Genomic DNA, 18693 nt, shown 5'->3' with positions numbered 1-18693 from the left:
CCGCCCCTTCTGCCCTCCCTCCCTTCTCCAAGTCTTCGGCTTCTCATCCCCAGGACGATGTCCTACTTCGCTCGTCCTTGCTCTCACGGCTGCCGCCGCCGGGAACCGACGCAGAAGAGGCAGCAGGTCCCGTGATCTTCCAGAGCCCCCCGCGTTCCCAACCCGGGGGCGGGGGCGGCCCCTAGGAAGAGCGGGGCGGGGGCGGGGGGGGGGGGAAGAAAGGGGGTTTTGTGCAGCGCCCGGCGGCCCGGCGCCCTCTTCCGAGAGTCCTGCGGGCCCAGCCTCTCCTTGCGCCCGCGCAGTCCCCGCCGCAGTCTCGGCTGCAGCTGCAGGACCCAGAAGTGGACCCGGAGGAGACCCCCGGAGGAGGAGGCAAACTTCGCAGTGCTGAGCCCCCATCCTGGTCCTCGGCCGCCCGCGGGTAGGTGAGTGTGAGCACAGCCCGGCCGCCCCCTGGGAAGGGGAGAGAAGGGAGCACCTCCCACCCCGCAGCCCTTGCCCTCCGTGGCTCTGGCGCACCCAACTCGCCAACCCCTGACACCTCCGGGAGGTCCGCTGTCGGCCACCCCGGAGCGCCCACGGCCCTGCTGCCATCTCCAGCTCTGCCGCCCAGCTCTGCTGCTGGCACCCCCATTGCTGCTTGCAGTTTGACCCGCAGCCCCTTTGAGTCCGCGGGATGATGGGAACGCCCCTCTTGGTCCTCACATCTTCACTGCTGCGCGCTCCAGTCCCAGCACCGCCGCCGAGATTTCCGGTCTTGCCTTGGGCAGGGCGGTGGCAGTTCGAGGTTCAGCCCCCGGCTCTGTACCTATTCTGCGGGCATCACCGCTGGAGGAGCTGCGGTGAGCAACCCTTCTTCTGGGGGTACCTCCCTGTAGCCCGCAGGACAACCGATAGGATCCGCTGTAGAAGTGGTCTCCGCGTGCCGGCTGGAGCTAGAATGCCAGCTCTGCCCCTTACTTGCTGTGTGACCTTGAGCAAGTTAGTTGACCTCCCTGAATCTCAAGTGCCTCATCAGTGTAATGTATAAACAGTGTTTTTCCTCAAAGTTGAGGTTATATATAGGAAGCATGTAGTAAGAAGCCCGGCTCAGGTAAATGGTCAGTAACCGTTAGCTGGAATTTCAGTCATCACTTCCGCTTTCCTTCCTGGCACTGCTGTTGAGCTAGGGAACCCCCTCACTCGCCCCAGGTACTTCCATATCCGCTTCCTATCAGAATAGCTCTGTCCACTTGGTTCTAACAGGACCAAGATTTGCCACCAGTTTTGTGAGCACCATTAATATCTGCATTACTTCTATTCCAGATAATACTAGTAAGATCAAGGGACACTGTCACCCACAGACCCACCCCCAGTAATGCTGGTGCTTGTGTTGTCACGGCTAACTTTGCTGTTGATAACAGCACCGTCCACATTTAAGATTTTATACGAGGAGGAGCTGTAACAGCTCAGCTGGCAATGTTGCTAATCTAGTTGTGCTTCCAATAAATAGGACTATTTATACGATTACTGCAATTACTCCTTCAGGCCTGCTAAGGCTTTACTGACATTGTGGAGGTTCATGTTGCCCCTCACACAGCTGCTAAGGGAATAGTTAAGAGCTTCCCTCCTGTGGTGACTGAAGCTCTGGCCTCCTGTGTATCCCTGCTAACCCTGCTGAGTGCTGGAGCTCAGCTCCTGTGGGCAGAACCTGGACTGCCAGCTGGTGGGCATTCAGCATAGAGGTGGTGGGTGGTGGGTGTGTTTGCATGTGTGTATGTATGTGCACGCGTGCATTCTCTCTCTCTCTCTCTCTCTCTCACACACACACACACACACACACACAGCCTAGTCTTGATTCTCTGTGGATTGCATTCATGAAGTCTGTGAGGGAGATGGATGTCCATGGTCAGACAGGAATGATAATGTAATGAGAGGGAAGTTTCCTGAATAGCTGGGGAAACTCAGGACAAAGGCTGAAGTCCAGATGCTAGAGCAGAGGGATGGTGTGGCATTAGGAGAAGGGACAGGAAGACTGCTGAGCTCTTGAGGTTAGAGATGGAGTGTCCTGCTCTGGAGGATGAGAAGATGAGGAGAGGTGGGTGGGTGTGTGGGATGGAGAAGGCCAAGGCCTGAACCCCTGGGTCTGAGTCTGGTGCGAGGGGAGGGAATGCTTAAGTTTTCCCAGGACTGCTAGCTACGCCAGGAAGGGGCTTGAGGCCAAGCTTAGTGTGATTGGTGGGGGCATGGAGGGTGTGCAGAGCTCTCTGTGAGAACCACACAGTCAGGGCCACCCTCTTGGCCTCTCTGGCTCCCAGTCCTGGAGGTAGGGGTGAGATACCCTCCACGGTCCAGGGCAGCCAGGTCCTCATTAGACCAGACTTTCTCCCTTCATTCCCCCACCTACATAACAAAGGTGAAAGGGGGGACTAGGGTGATGGTCCCAGAGTGGCTCCAGCTATATGGGTTTCTGGGCCGCCCGTCAGAAAGCTGAGAGCCAGGCCTGTGAGCAGCTCCAGCTCCAACCCAGAGAGAGGGGAGGGAGGGTGCCAGAAAGGGGCCTGGCTCAGGACCTGGCACAGCTCAAATGCATGGCAAACAGTCTCCCAAGCACCCGGCAGGCACTGGCTGTTTATGCCAAATGGTCCCCCCCTCCAGCCTCAGAAAGCAGTTCTCTCAAGTGCCCCCATGCCCAGAGCTGGTCTCAGTACCATCTGATCTGGCCCCATCAGGAATCTCCTCCCTCTCAAAGGTCAGAGAGAGGCCCTGGGCATCTGGCTTTTGCCACTCTTCCCCTAATTCTGACCCTGAGGAAAGATGCCCTGCCATAGAGGGAAAATGGAGGTTACAGTGGTGCAGAGCACCCTGGGAGGATCTAAGAAGGAAATTTCCCATCAGCTCAGGCTCAGGAAAGGGTGGACATGTATGAAGGCAGAGCCTGAGAAGTCAGGGAAGATGGAGGGGGAACAATAGGCCTGAAAATGAGAGTGAGTAGCCAGCGGGAATAAGCCTAATCTCTAGGAAGTCTTGCCTTCAGTCTAACCTTCATCTCTCCTGCTGCACCATTGGCCTATTCCATGGCAGACTCGGGTCTCCATACTCTTCTGAGTCTAGCCTAACCCTTAAAGATGACTTTGACTCTGCAGCCTTCCCTCGTGGGGGCATATTGACCTAGTGCCTGACTCAGGGTCAATGCTATCTCTTCCGGGCCCATTTCTCAATGTCCCACCCTCATCCCTCCATTATGAGCGTGTAAGTGTTTTGGGATCCTCAGAGGAATACTCTGAGTTCTCAGAGCTTCTGATAGCCAAGGGCATGAGGGAGATGTTCCCTCTCATTTATTCTCACTTCCCCCCTTAGCCCACTGCCCTGTCCAGGGCCAGGGTGGGGGAAGGGAGAGGCTGGAGGAAGGCCAGACTGGCAGAGACAGGGGCTTTGTCCCAGCTGTTTCTGAGCCAGGAGATCCGGTGGGAAAGACCGTGCCAGGCAGAAAGGAAAGGCTGGGAGGAAGAAGGGAGAAGGCAGCCAAGGAAGGGGGGTAGAGGATGCTGGGGAGTAAAGAGAAGAGTTTCCTTGTAAGTAATAGTGGAGTGAGGGGAGGCTGAGGAGAGGTTGGGCTGGAGAGGAGCTGTGTAATGCCTGGGTTTAGTCTAGGAAACCTTCCTGGAGGAGGCTAAGTGGGTATGATACTCAGGGAGGAAGGGACAGGAAGGAAGAAAGTTTGGAGGGATAGTGTGAGAGGAGGAGAGTTCAAAGGAGTCTGGCACTGGGAGAGGCAGAGGGGACTTAGAGTTATGCTTAGAGCATAATAGCACCCATCATTCATGCTATAGGCTACAAGCATTTACTGAGCTCCTACTGTGTTCAGGATGCTGTACTTTTGTACAGGATTTTTTTTCTCTTAGGATAAAAGCACTCTCAAAGCACACAGCCCCATCACAGTGTGTGAGGTGGTAGTAATGGTGCATAGTTACAAGTAAGAAAACAAAGGCCTAAAGAGAGTAAGGAACTTGCCTAAAGTTACACAGTGAGTTGATAAGGACCCAGGTCTTGGCTGTGAATAAAAACCCCTTAACAGGGAGACGGAGATCAGAAATAGTGTTCATGGTGTGGTGGGGGCAGTGGGCTTGAAGGCCAGGACATGTGTGAGTCCATGTGGATGTGGTATGAGAAGAAGAGAAGTCCATTCTGATGTCTGACCCCATCTTTCCTCCTCAAGTCCCTCCATCAGCTTGCATCATGGCCCCACTGTTCCTGCCCCTGCTGGCCGCTCTGGCTCTGGCCCAGGTCCCTGCAGCCTTGGCTGATGCTCTGGAAGGGGACAGCTCAGGTAAGCAACCCCACTCCAGGTCACTGTCTCTGTCTCCTGCATCTCCCCTATCGTAGGAAGCAGCTTCTTGCTTGGCCCTAGCCAACCTCTGCTACCCTCCAGGAATCCAGGGAGGAGATAGAATTGGGAGTGCTGTGGGGAGAGGTCTGGGCAGGGACACTTGAAAATAAGGGATGAGTTGTGGGCCCTGGTAGGGTGGTGGAAAGTTGGGGGTAGGGCCAGGGAGTGGCACTAGCATAGTTGCAAGGCTGCCAGTCTCCAGGGTGGAGGATGGGGGACCCTTGGGGCAGAATTCATCCTTGGGGCAGGATGAATGGAGCTGGGAGGCAGAACAGAGGTGGAGTTGGAAGAAATCCTGAGGGTGACTCTGAAGGGGACAGATAGGGAAACTTTGAGGACAGGACTGGAGGACCTAGGAGGTGAGGTCAGAAGACCCTGGGTGAGGCCCAGGAATCCTGGCGTGATACTGGGATACTCTGGGGATGAAACTGACTGGGAGACTTTGCCGGTGGTTCTGGAGACGGTGAGGGGTGGGCCTGGGGGACCTAAAGATGGGCTTGCGGGATTCAGAGGGCTGGAGCCCAGGTTCCTGGGGGCGGGGTTTCAAAAACGCAAGGGCGAGGCCTGGGAATCTGGGGGCGGGGCGGGAAGGATCCCAGAGTGGGGCTTGGAAACCCTAGGGTGGGTTCCAGCGGATCCACAGCATGAAGTTCCAACGGGGAGCCCCCACCCCACCCCCATCCCACCCCCTCCCCTCAGAGGACCGGGCCTTCAGTGTGCGCATCGCGGGCGACGCGCCGCTGCAGGGCGTTCTGGGCGGCGCCCTCACCATCCCGTGCCACGTTCACTACCTGCGGCCGCCGCCGAGCCGCCGGGCGGCGCTGGGCTCCCCGCGGGTCAAGTGGACCTTCCTGTCCGGCGGCCGGGAGGCCGAGGTGCTGGTGGCGCGGGGTCTGCGCGTCAAGGTGAGCGAGGCCTACCGGTTCCGCGTGGCACTGCCTGCCTACCCGGCGTCACTCACCGATGTCTCCCTGGCGCTGAGCGAGCTGCGGCCCAACGACTCAGGAATCTACCGCTGCGAGGTCCAGCACGGCATAGATGACAGCAGCGACGCTGTGGAGGTCAAGGTCAAAGGTTAGAGGGCGGGACGGAGAGAAGTTCCCGGAGAGAGGGAGGGAGGACTCCAGCCCTCAGGGAGCCTACAGTTTAAGGGGGTAGCAAACACCTAGAAGGCACAGACTGAGTTGGAAAAGGAGTGAGTAGATACAGGCCTTGGTTACCTCCTTTCTCTTCAGATGGAGGAAGTTCTACTCACAGTCTAACTTAAGCCCCTCATGCTGTAGAGTGAGCACAATTTGGACTTTACCCTTTGTGTACAAGGGAGTGACAAGGAGGGTGAAGGGAGGTCAGTGTGCTGGGTGATCATGCCTCAGGATCTTCTCTGCCCCTCAGGGGTCGTCTTTCTCTACCGGGAGGGCTCTGCCCGCTACGCTTTCTCCTTTGCTGGGGCCCAGGAGGCCTGTGCCCGCATCGGAGCCCGCATTGCCACCCCGGAACAGCTCTACGCCGCCTACCTTGGGGGATATGAACAGTGCGATGCTGGCTGGTTGTCTGACCAGACCGTGAGGTGGGCTGGGGCTGTGGACTATGAGCTTCTGGTCGTCTCTGAGGTGGCTATGGTCTCCATACGGCTCTGCCAGTGGCTGCCTGCTGCCTCAGGCTGGCCATAAAGGGCTCCCTGGCCCTGGGGAATGAAGTTGGTCCATGGAGGGTGGGTTAGGACCCTGCCCTGAGGGGTGTGCATTTCTGCAGAGATGAGAGAACAACTGGCTGCCTTGAAAGGCAATGTAATTCAGGAGGGTCACCATGGGATGTCTCCCTGGTAAAGGCATTTGTACCCTCTCCCCAGATATCCCATCCAGACCCCACGAGAGGCTTGTTATGGAGACATGGATGGCTTCCCCGGAGTCCGGAACTATGGAGTGGTGGACCCAGATGACCTCTATGATGTCTACTGTTATGCTGAAGAACTAAATGGTGATTGGGGGTGAAGGGTTCCCAGGAGAAGAGCCCCCTCGCCACTGCTGCCCATAGGTCCTCCAGAGGCCTCTGCTGGACTGTATCATCCCTTATCATCCTATGTTTAAGTGGGCAGCCAGGGGTAAGGAAACAGTGTTCCTCCCTCCCAAAACTGTCAGAGAGGCAAGTTCATGGCCAAAGCCTCAGACAGGTGGTAGGAGACTGAGTTTGAGTCCGACTCTGCTGCTACTTGCTGTGCATCTCTCTACCTTTTAGTATCTCTGGGCCTCAGTTTCCTTCTTTTTGGAATGAGGAAATTGGGCCAGTTTCCTTTGAGCAACAATATCCATCCTAAGGTTCTATCAAGACTTCAATCCTATGAAGTAGGGTGGAGGACTGCGTGTCACAGATGAGGAGACAGAGGCCCAGAGAAGCTCTCCCAGAGCCCCTGTGGGAGCCCAGGGTGGAAGGGACTACCTTCCTGGTAACCCAGCCTTCTCTTCCTTCCCAGGAGAGCTGTTCCTGGGTGCCCCTCCAGACAAACTGACGCTGGAGGAGGCACGGGCGTATTGCCAGGAGCGGGGTGCCGAGATTGCTACCACAGGCCAGCTGTATGCAGCCTGGGATGGTGGCCTGGACCGCTGCAGCCCAGGCTGGCTGGCCGATGGCAGTGTGCGCTACCCCATCGTCACACCCAGCCAGCGCTGCGGTGGGGGCCTCCCTGGGGTCAAGACTCTCTTCCTCTTCCCTAACCAGACTGGCTTCCCCAACAAGCATAGCCGCTTCAACGTCTACTGCTTCCGAGGTGAGCCTACTTCCCTGCAGAGGCTGAGACTAACCTCAGAGATACAGAGCTGAGTCATACAGCCCTACCCCAGCCCTGGCCAGTTTCTCTTGGGTCCTTGCCATTTGCCTGAAGGAGCCTTGGGTGATGATCAGCTTGTCACCTAGAGTTCTAATTCTGGTTGGTCTTTGCTTGGTCTACTTGGCCTCAAGGAGGGCTCACCTCTCTCATCTCCTCACCTGCCTCCACATCTTAGTCCATGCCTTGTCTCTTCCCATTTCAAAGCTACCTCTCCCATACTGAGCTGCCAAATATATTTCCATTTCTGTTCAGCTCATGAGCAGAGAAGAGATGACCAATATTCTCTGAATCCAACGAATGATCTGCTCTAGTTAACCAAATACCTTCCAGAGCTCTCAGAGGGGCTTCCAGAACCCTCAGCTTGAAGTTGTCGGATTTTTAACCACTAAATATTGATGGACAAACACAATTTCCCCCACAGGGAGCAGATCTTCAAGGACAGTGGGTGTAGAGATGGCTCCCTGCCCACATCTTATATTGGGAGCTGGAAGGGAGGCAGTGCCTAGGACCCCTAGAGACACAGGGCCCAGGCCAAGGGTGGCTGACTATCAGGGAGGCATTGCCATGGAGTGTCTGAGTTCTTGCCCCAGTCATGAGCTTGTGGTACTGTACAAGGGCTGGAGGCAGAGATGGGAGGAGAAGACTCAGACTTTACCCTTAGAGAGCCCCTAGTCTAAAGGAGAAAGACCCAATTTCTGACATGGGAGCCCCCAGTCTGACCGAAGACAAGATGCCTCATTCCCAGCATGAGGAAAGACAGAGAAAAGCATTACTTCCAAGGTGACAGATCTCCAGACAGCTTTAGCCTGAGGCTGGAAAGGGTGGGGAAGTGCAGTCCACAGGAAGACAGGTCCATCTGGAAAGGCTTACAGGAACACAGATAATGGTGATGATGAAGATGATAATTATAATAGCTAACACTTCTATGCACTGATTATAATTATGTGCCAAGCTCTGTTCTGATAAGAAATAGGAGGAACTGAATCAGGAGAACAGGGGAGGTAACAGAACGACTATGGTTGGGAGCAGGTGGAGGACAGACGCAGGCAAGGGCACAGGTTGGCTTGTCTGGGATGAGCAAGGCTCACTGGAGCAGGTGATAAGGGCAGGACGTGCTGTCCTGTCTTGTCTGGCTGAACACAGATGGCCCTCAGGGCTTTTCTTAGCCCAATTCCACCTTCACTTCATTGGTTTTCTGCTCTTGGTTCCTTTCCCCAGGGACAAGGTAATTTATTCTAAAATTCTGGTTATTTGAAGGGAGCAGATCCTGGAAGGATGGGGTGGCCCCTTCCTTTGCCCCTTTGCCCCAACACTGAGATCGTCAGGTGGTGACGATTGAATGTCCCTCTTGTACGCTACCCTTCAGCTCTCCTATGGCGATGACAGCCTGTCTCCCATTTCATTTCTAAAGTCTTAGGATGACTGGAATCCCACACAACAAACCCAGGGTCCCAAGATGCTGAGGTCATTCTGTCTATCCTTTTGCATCCATCTCCTTATTCAAGGAAAAACCTCTCTCGAGCCTTGAAAAAAAATTATTTTCTCTCCTGAGCCTTTCTTTGCCATTTTATCCATTGTATTTTTCATGTTTTTCTTCTGAGGGGGGGTGGTAATTAGGATTATTTACTTATATTTTTAATTGGAGGTACCAGGGATTGAACCCAGGATCTCGTGCATGCTAAGCATGTGCTCTACCACTGAGCTATATACCCTCCCCGCTACCATTCTGTCTAAAGCAGTACTTTCCATCTCCTTACTCCACTTAATTGTTCTTTATCTGGTAACATTTTAATATATGTTTATTTATCTGTATCTAGAATATAAATTCCCTTGAGGGCAGGAAACTTGCTGTTTTGCTCTGCACTGTATCCTCAGTGGCTAGGAGACTGCTTGGCGTGACACATAGTGGGTACTTGATTAATGCTTGAGGAATGAGTGCTGAAGTCCTGGGGTGCTCCAAGGGCCCCATGGGTGCTCCACAGGGAAGATAAGAGGGAAGAGAATTCCATGGTCTCTGATTCTAATCCAGAACCCTCATGTGCAGGCTGTGACCTGGGAGGGCAGAGTCACTTCTTTAACCTCACGTTGGCACTTTCCTCCTGCTGCAGACTCTGCCCAGCCCTCTGCCATCCCTGAGGCCTCCAACCCAGCCTCTGATCTGGTTTCTGATGCACTGGAAGCCATTGTCACAGTGACAGAGACCCTGGAGGAACTGCAGCTGCCTCAGGAAGCTGTGGAGAGTGAGTCTCGAGGAGCCATCTACTCCATTCCCATCGTGGAGGATGGAGGAGGTGGAAGCTCCACTCCAGAAGACCCAGCAGAGGCCCCTAGGACCCTCCTAGGTAACTCAAATCCCTTTTCCTGGGGATGTCTCCACTTGAGAGGGGCAAGTCCAGGTTGAGGCTAGGGTTGTGGCCACTGTGACTCAGCCCTGTCCTCTCTCAGCAGCAAAGTAGTGCAAGGCATCTCTCTTGTAGCTTTCCTAACTTTTGCCTTTCCAGAAAATTCCACTCCCAACTAGCTGGGTTTGGAGATGCTTGGACCAAGGAGTTACACTCTGGGAAGAAAGGCTCTCCTTTCTTTGATCTCTCCTCCCCCTCACCTACCCAAAATAGATGAGAAAATTTTAACAGACTGGGAGAGGGAGATGCAACCATCATATTTTCCTGGGCTAATGACAGCTCACAGAGCCTTCTCAAGTTTTGCCTCAATATTGTAGCTCCAGTTGAAATTCCTCTGGTGTGGAGCAAAGAAAACTCCTCCTCAGGGCAAGCTCTCCCCTGTCCCCTAGGGTTCACCCTCCCCAGCCTGGCGTCTCTCCCCTTCCTCTTCCTTCTTCCTATCCTCTGGCGGGTACTGTCCCTGGTGCTGAATCATCTATGCTTTGCCTAGAATTCGAAACCCAATCTATTGTACCTCCCCTGGGGTCCTCAGAAGAGGAAGGTAAGGTGTTGGAGGAAGAAGAGGAATACAAAGATGATGAAGAGAAAGAAGAGGAAGAAGAAGAGGAGGAGGTGGAAGATGAGGCCCTGTGGGCCTGGCCCAGCGAGCTCAGCAGCCTGGACCTAGAGGCCCTTCTCCCCACTGAGCTGGCCCTAGAGGAGTCAGTCTCCCAGGCATCCCCACCAGCAAGGGCAGTCCTACAGCCTGGTGCATCACCAGCTTCCTATGGAGAGCCAGAGTCTCCCAGACCTCCAAGTGTCCTTGGACCACCCGCTGAGACTCAGCCCACGCCCAGGGAGGGGAACATGGCATCCCCACCACCATCTACTCCAGTTGGGACGAGAGATATGGGGGAGGAGCCTGGGGGTCCTGAGCTGTCTGGGGTCCTCCGAGGAGAGAGCGAGGAGACAGGGAGCTCCGAGGATGCCCCTTCCTTGCTTCCAGTCACACGGGCCTCTGAGGGTACTAGGGAGCTGGAGACCCCCTCTGAAGAGAATTCTGGAAGAACTGTCCCAGCAGGGACTTCAGTGCCGGCCCAGCCGGTGCTGCCCACTGACAGCGCCAGCCGTGGTGGAGTGGCCGTGGCTCCCTCATCAGGTAACTTTGCCCAAGGCTCAACCTCCTTCTTTAGCCTCCTCCTCTTTCTCCCCCTACAACTCTGGATCACCTGACCTATTGTCCTTTAACCCACCATTGCCCCAGACTCTCCTGTCCTTTGCCTCCATTCTCCTACCCACCTCTACCTATGGGCTTCCAATCTTGGATACCCCACCTTGTGACTTCCATCCCAGCTCTGATTCCTCATCCTGGAATACCCAACTCCATGAGTGCTACCCTGTGACCCTCTCCCTGTTTCCAAAGTCCTCACCCTGTGACCCCAGCCCTACCACTGACCATCTGGGAGTTTTTCCTACCCTCAGCTCTCTACTTGTGACTCACATCTCACTGGGCCCCAGAGCACCCTCATGCCTTGTTACATGGATACCCCAGTCCCCCTACTGCACTCTTCAGGGCACAGGCCCATCCCTGACTGCTCATTCCCCTTTCTGTGTGCTGTCCCCCCTTCAGCTGCCTCCCACTGATATCAGGGAAGCCTGGGATCCCATCCCCATCCCTCAACCTTTGGGGTTCAGGAGAGCCCTTATTCCCACAGAGCCTTAAGTGATTACTTCTGTGAAGTATTTTTTGACTGTTTCATGGAAACAAGCCTTGGAAATAAATCTCTATTAAACTGCTTTATAACCCAAACTCTGGCACCCTCTGTCTCCACCCCAGCTGTCTGCCCCTTTCATTCCATGGATTTGTGTCCTGGGTAGCTCTTTGATGCTTCTCTTTGGCACCATTCCTCTCTGTTGATCTCTCTGTCTCCCTCTCCCCTGCCCCCCTGGGTCTCTATGTGTTTCTTTGCTTCTTCCTTTTCCATCTTCAGCCTGTACCCTTTCCTGTCCTAGCAATCTAACAGCCCCTTGCTGTTCCCACATCCTCTCATCAGGCCTGTCTCTGCCTTCCTTTCTGACTCCTGAGATCCCAAATCTGACCATACACATTACCCCAGAGAAGTCACTGTCAGTCTGCGGGAGTGATGGGAGTTGTAGTCCCTCACATCTGATGGGGAGAAACCTCTGTGGCCCAGTGTGTGTCCGTGTCCATTTGTATTCACTTCTGATCATTTGGATGGCTCCCATCTAGAGCCATACATACAGAGTACTGACCCTCAGCATAGAGGCTATTCCCTGACATGCAAGTGCCCCAGGACCCTGCTCCCCATCTCAGCAGGGGGATGGTATCTAACTTTCATCCCACTGCCCATGGCCTCTCCCTCCTCCACTAACTCCTGCACTAATGACCACCCTCACCCCCTATTTCAACCTCCCTGAACCCAAAAGATCTCAAAGTTCCTAATGCTGGAGAAGACACAAATCAGGAGGCAAGAATGGAGAGTGTGGAGGGAGGGGTAATGGGAAGTTAGGTTCTGAGGTCTGAGAGAAGTCCTACTATTTAGTGAAGGTTGAGCTTCCCCATAGAGATCTCTGGAGAAGGCTGGGATCCTCCTAGTCCCAGGACACCTCTCCTAGATGGCCCAGGTGGGCAGGGGGCCCTGCATCCCACCCATGCTCACCCATTTCAATTTCTGGCTCCCTCCCAGGTGGCCTTGGATTTCAGTGCTGTGTAGGGTGGATAGGGGCTTTGGTGGGAAAAGGAGCACCATTGGAAGTATCTGTGGTGTCTTAGTTACCCCACCTGGAGGATGAATGAGAGGTCTTCTGGCCTGCTATTGCACAGGAGGGAAGGAAGAACTTTCCAAAGGGAAGGAGGTGAGGACCAGAAAGTCTCAAGAGAAGTTCCTTCACTTCCAACCCCTCCCCACTTCCCTGGTTCAGGTTCTGCCACCCACAGCCAGGGGAGGGACTTATGGGGCACCAGAGACCAAATTTAAGGGTCCCTGTTCCCCAGGGTTGGAGAGTTGGACAGAGAGAAGCATAGAGGACAACAGGAAGAGCAGGAAAGTGAGGAATAGGAGGGTTTCAGGACTCCTACCCTCTATAAGACCTGGTGCTTAAAGGGTTAAATAAAACACCTCCCCCCCTGGCTTTGCCCTGGGGGATAGTAATACCAGCTTGGAAGAGACTGTTGGCAGAAGGGGTGATGACGGGGGAATGGTGCTGGAACAGCTGATTCATTTACCCAAAACAGCTAGGTCATCCCAGCAAAATTCTTTGAATCATCTCCAGCTTCTCCTCCCCCTACCTCTGCTCTGATCCCCACCAAGCAGTGGGATCTTGGGTCAGAGTAAAGCATTGTGGGCCCTGGCCTTGGCTGCTAGGAGTGGACGGCATGGTCTGAAGGGTCCCACCCAGGGCTGGGCTGAAAGCCCTGACCAGTGCTGTCAGTCTGTGGGGTCATCTTCTCCTGGTCATCCGGAGTAGAATCTGATGGCTCCTTCGGCACTCGTAGTCTAAGGACAGCAATATCCCATCTCAGGATCCAGAGAGAGAGTCCGGAGGAGAAGGCAGATGGCATAGCCAGACGGAGCTGGATCCAGCCAACAGATTGCAGGCCTTCAGGGTAGTGTGTTAGTCTAAGAAGACTGCCTGGAGGAGAGGGAGCCAGAAGGAAGGAGCAAAATAGATTGGAAGGGTTTCTAGGCTGAGGAACCCGCAGAGGCCTGAAGTGGAGGGGGAAAGGGGAGCCTGGTAAGGGGGAAGAGTCTGGGAAGATAAGAAGGGGAGGCAAAGAGGTTGGATGATGTTGGGAGAGTATGTGGAGCCAGCCCTGCAGGACAGTGGGAGCTGCTGCAGCTCCATTCCTGAGCTGGAGGCAAGAGGGCAGGGCATAGAGTGAGGGAAGGCTATTGGATCTTCACTAACAGCTTCTGGGGCTGGCTCTGCCCAGTGGCCAGTAGGAGGAATGGTTAGCTCCCTCCTGGACCACCCTAACATCAGGTCCCAGAAGCAAGAAAGGGCAGGCTGCACCTCACTGTTGCTATGGTGGCTGTCCTCTCCTTCAGTTCCACCCAGCCCACCTAGACTCCACAGAACTGTGCTAGGACCTGACACAAAGACAAGGGGTGAGGGACTAAACTCTAGGCCTAGAGAGGTAAAGTGACCAGCCCAATGTCACCCAGCAGAGCCAGGAGCTAGGTAACAGTCCAGGATGCATGACTGATGACCAAGCATCTTTCCCCTTAGTGGGGTTAGGTCCTGGGGGCCTTCCTGGCCACTTCCCCCCTCCCCGCCCCTGTTAAACAGGGCCCACACTGGTGAGTATGACAATGGCCAGAACAGGGCTGAGCCAGAAGTGGGGGTCAGTGAAGAAGGGGGGAAACCCAGAACCCAGGGCTGGGCTGTGACCAGAGGCAGACTCCAGGGAGAACCTTTAAGGTATTGTGATAGCCCTCAGACAAGGGGGTCAGGGCTGGGGCCTCTGACCCCTGTCCTGGAGGGCTCAGGCTGCAGAGCTGGTCACCCTTGCTCCCCCACCTCACTTCTCTCCCCCTCTCAGGTGACTGTGTCCCCAGCCCCTGCCACAATGGTGGGACATGCTTGGAGGAGGAGGAGGGGGTCCGCTGCCTATGTTTGCCTGGCTATGGGGGGGATCTGTGCGATGTTGGTGAGTGTGTTGAGGGGCTGTGGTGGGGGGAAATTGGAAGCCTGGACCCTGCCACTATGTGCTAGTCCTGGAGGGGGGCACTGGTTTTGGCTTTGCCATTAATGAATCCCCATTTTAGACATCACATAACGTCTCAGAGACTTACCCTCAATTTCCTCATCTGTTAAGTGGAACCAAAAATGCCTCTCGCGCGGGAAGGTAGGGGAAGGAGGGAGATCTGTGCTCCTGGCATCTGGCGGGCAGTCAAGACTTGGCCAGTTTCCATTCTCCTGGGAAGAGAGGAGGGTTCCGCTCTTCTTTAGGATGGACAGATCCAGGCTGGGACTCCAGCCCTCACCCTGGTCCCTGTTGCTCAGAGAAGGAAAGCGTCAAGTTTCCCTGCACCAGGGCCCGCCCCCTAGCTCCTAGTTGCACCGTTCCAGCACGCCCTTTGGCACCGCCCCCTGACATTAGCCCCGCCCCCTCGGTCTGCGGTAGTAGGAGGAGCCTCTCTGGTTTCCCGGGTCCTTGGCCTCAGCTGCCTGCCTTTCTGTGTCCCAGGCCTCCGCTTCTGCAGCCCCGGCTGGGACGCCTTCCAGGGCGCCTGCTACAAGCACTTTTCTACACGAAGGAGCTGGGAGGAGGCGGAGAACAAGTGCCGGATGTACGGCGCGCACCTGGCCAGCATCAGCACACCCGAGGAACAGGACTTCATTAACAGTGGGCTGGGGACGGGGCGGGAGGCGACCCTCGTCACATGTTCTCACTCATACACCCAGTCACTCATTAATCAATTAATTAATGAGTGTATGTGGTAATTAGCTCCCTTATACGTTAATGCAGATATTCATTACTTTGGTTTACCTCATTCATTCATTCACTTTTCCTTTCTCCCTCCTTCCTTCTCCACACGTGCGTAGTGGGGGCTTCAGGCAGGGAAGGGCTGAGGTTGGCGCAGGAAATACACCTGCATCAGCCTGGCCGTTGCTGGGGGGCTCATCTTTAGTCGCTCCCCACCTCCCTGGCTCTTCTGCTTCCATCTATCCCCGACTCTGATCTTGTTGAAAGTTTTACTCTTTTCCAGAGTTTCCCTTTTCTAGCCCTGGTGATAGTTTCCTTCTTCCCTCACCCCCCACGTCCCTGCTTTCCATTCTGCCCTTGTGCAGAGATTGGAGGGAGGGATGAGGATATTACAAAGCGCGGATTTTGGACTGCGGGAAGAACTCCCCCGCGGGCACCCACAGACCTCCTGGTAACGGGGAATGGCCGCCATCTGCTGGCGGCGAAGCTCACTGCACACCTTCGTCTCCCCTGCGGTTCTTTCCCAGATCGGTACCGGGAGTACCAGTGGATCGGGCTCAATGACAGGACCATCGAAGGCGATTTCCTGTGGTCAGATGGCGTCCCCCTGGTGAGAGGCTCTGGCTGCCCCTCATGCTGTCTAGGTCGCTTCTTCCAAACACCTGCCCTCCACCCGCAATGACCCCTATCCCTCCCTCTCCTTTTCCCCGGCCCCTTCCCTTTCTCTCTTCTCCGCTGGCCCTTCTCCCTTCCTTGTGTCCCCCTCTCTTCTTTTCTGGTTCCCATTACCCCTCCCCTCAAAGCCCTCGACCTCTTATTTCCCCTCATGGAGTCCCCTAGTCCCCATCTTTCTAGGCTTCCCGCTTCCGGTGCCCCCCCCTGCCCCTTCTCAGGTCCTCGAGGTCTAGTCCTCCCAGTGCTCCTGGTGCTGGAGCTCCTCACCACCTCCTCCATCTCGCCCTCAACCCACTCCCAGCTCTATGAGAACTGGAACCCTGGGCAGCCAGACAGCTACTTCCTGTCCGGAGAGAACTGCGTGGTTATGGTGTGGCACGATCAGGGACAATGGAGTGATGTGCCCTGCAACTACCACCTGTCCTACACCTGCAAGATGGGGCTGGGTGAGGGCGGGCAAGGGGGTGTGTGCCAGGGGATCTGGGAACTGATGAGTGTGTAGAAGGAGGGTGCAGAGCTACACAGAGGAGTCAGAAATCTGTCCCAGGCCATGGGCATGGGAGGGGTACCAAATTAGGTGGGTCCGCTGGGAATCCCTGCTCTCTTTTGTGTCAGGTTGTGGCCTATTCCTCTCCTCCTTCATCCCTGTTCTGGAAACTGTTACCCACAGAGCCAGGCCCCCAGCTCCTGACTGTGTCCCTCCTGCAGTGTCCTGTGGGCCTCCACCAGAGCTGCCCCTGGCTCAAGTGTTTGGCCGTCCACGGCTGCGCTATGAAGTGGACACAGTGCTTCGTTACCGGTGCCGGGAGGGGCTGGCCCAGCGCAACCTGCCACTGATACGCTGCCAGGAGAATGGTCGCTGGGAGCCCCCCCAGATCTCCTGTGTGCCTCGCAGGCCTGTGAGTGCCAGAAGGAGGCAGGTGGGGGGCACTAGCCAACACAGCCCTTGCTCTGTCCTAGCTTTATCCACCACTGGCTGTGTAACCTTGGAGTTATCACTACCCCTCTCTGGGGTCCCCTTCAGTGCTGAGAATATGAGAGTCACACTGGGCTCTTCAGGGCTGAGCCAGGAAGTGTTTTGATGAGGTCAGGGGTCAAGGAGCAAGAACACCAGAATGCAGGCTCTGAGAAGAGAAAGGAAGAGGAGCTTAAGGGTGGAGGGTAAGTCTGTGTGTGTCTTCCCCAGGCTCGAGCTCTGCACCCAATAAACACCCCAGGAGAATATCAGAGGAGGCCAGTGTGGCGCTGGAAGGCATGGTTGAACCCCCCTCCCAATCCTGCTCCAAGTCCCTAAGGGGCAAGGCTGCCAGCATTGCCCTCTGCCTCCAACCCTCCCTCAAACCCGAACCTGTGCTCTTCCCACTACAGGGAATGACAACATGAGAAGGGTGGAGCTGAAGTCCAGGTGATAGTGCCTGAAGGGGCTTCTGGGAAACACCCGGGCAGCTCCAGCCCTGCCTTAGACCCTCTCACCTCTACCCTGGGCATCAGATTTTCCTCAGGGCCTCTGGTAGTTCCCTAAGTGCCTCAACTGCCCTCTCCTTGCCAGCCATCCTATCCCCTCCATTCTCCTGGGGGGCACTGTGCACACTCACTCTGTTTTCCAAGAGAATGGGTTTGCAGGATGGAGTACCTGTAAAACCAGCAGGAAATAAAGCTGCATTTGAGCCCAAGCAAGTCTGATGCTTCTGTGTGTGTAAAAGAGAAAAAAGTAGAGTTGGGCCAGGCCTCACAGAATAAATATATCTTCTGTGTTTCTTAGATTCTGAGAGTCAAAGAGGTCCCCAAGATGTCAGTGGATATAAGATTACCTGGCACAGAATAGCTGCCCAGTAAGTATTTATGGAATGAGGGAGCCCACCAGGGTTGGGGGACAGCTAAGGATATTTGGAAGAAGCTGGAGTCCCCGGAGTGTCCAATCACGCAGACCTAGAGGAGTTCAGTCTGGGGAGGGAGCGCGGCTGAGGGCCCAGAGAGGAAAGCAGAGAGGTTGGTGCCTATGTGTCCCCATCCTGAGGTTCCGGAGGCAGGTTCTCTCAGAGGGTGTGAGGGTGAAGGGAATACAGGGGGTTAGGCTGCTGAAAGGCTTACTTCCAGCAGAGAAGGCAGAGATGCAGAAATAAGGAAGAACAAAACGGCAGAGATCCCCAATCCCATAGACTATAGCCAGCAGAGGGCGCTGCGGATGCAGGCACGTCGGCCTGAGCGTGCGCATGCGTGAGTGGAGCCGGACGGGAGGAGTCCCAGGATACCACCAGAGGGCGCTGGGGTCTTTCTTTTTGAGGAACCCAGGGCTGGGAAGCGAGGAGGCTGGCTGGGTTGGGGACGGCGGGGTGGAGTGGGGGTTGGGGGGAGGGATAAGACTTCCGGGCTGAGCGGGCCCTGGGGTCTGTGAGTCAGTGGAGGCTGAGGTGATGAGGTCACTCTCTGAGCACTGGAGAGAGAAGAGAATGACGAGCCGCGCGCGCGCGCGCGCGCGCGTGTGTACCTCATCGCAGTGCCTTGAATTGTGCCTTATTGTGCCTTATGATAAACTGTGTGTCAGGATGCCGGCTGTTTTCACGATGGGGATGAATCATTGCTGCGGATCTTCGCATTTAACCACACTCGGTCACACACATGCACACACGTGCACTGTCATATGTACACACTTCTGCTTGTGCCCAGTGTTATACCACATTAATGTACACGGATAATTCTTATTCGTTTTCGTAGAAGTCAGTAAAACCTGATAAAATTAAGGGACAGGGAGACAGATCCAGAGGAGCAAAAAGCTGAGAGAGGGCAGGCAATATGAAGAGACCCAGAAAGGAGAGACAGGACAGAGAAATACAGGTGCTTGCTGGGAGGAGCTGGGGATCTCCCAGGCCATCCCTGCCCAGCTTATGGGCCTTCTCCAGGCATGTAAACCCCAGACCCAGCTCCCACCTACCACCACACTCCTCTCTTCTCCCCAGGCTCTCCTCTCCCACCTTCTGCCCTCCCCACACAG

The 18693-nt window shown here is 55.3% G+C and overlaps 1 protein-coding gene across 6 annotated transcripts; it reads left to right on the top strand.

The window, feature by feature from the left end:
• The first annotated feature begins 41 nt into the window (after window positions 1–41).
• Window positions 42–17374, top strand: BCAN (brevican). Of its 6 annotated transcripts, none has more exons than XM_032464010.1 (16): window positions 42–126; window positions 303–425; window positions 647–842; window positions 4199–4309; window positions 5069–5443; window positions 5762–5936; window positions 6219–6346; window positions 6840–7133; window positions 9302–9535; window positions 10086–10733; window positions 14139–14246; window positions 14787–14945; window positions 15554–15636; window positions 16003–16147; window positions 16410–16600; window positions 16888–17374. In XM_032464010.1, exons 3-16 carry the CDS (start codon window positions 677–679, stop codon window positions 16993–16995), a joined length of 2925 nt encoding a protein of 974 aa, XP_032319901.1. In that variant the 5' UTR covers window positions 42–126; window positions 303–425; window positions 647–676; the 3' UTR covers window positions 16996–17374. The 6 variants fall into 6 exon arrangements, with proteins under 6 accessions (XP_032319901.1, XP_032319906.1, XP_032319907.1 ...); XM_032464011.1 differs by lacking the exon at window positions 42–126 and having other exon boundaries at window positions 238–425; window positions 16888–16953; window positions 17070–17374; XM_032464015.1 differs by lacking the exon at window positions 647–842 and having other exon boundaries at window positions 51–126; window positions 303–421.
• The last annotated feature ends 1319 nt before the right edge of the window (window positions 17375–18693 follow it).

The sequence above is a fragment of the Camelus ferus genome, chromosome 21, assembly GCF_009834535.1.
Source record: "Camelus ferus isolate YT-003-E chromosome 21, BCGSAC_Cfer_1.0, whole genome shotgun sequence".
Classification (NCBI taxonomy): Eukaryota; Metazoa; Chordata; class Mammalia; order Artiodactyla; family Camelidae; genus Camelus; species Camelus ferus.
This window is presented reverse-complemented; position numbering and strand designations above follow the sequence as displayed.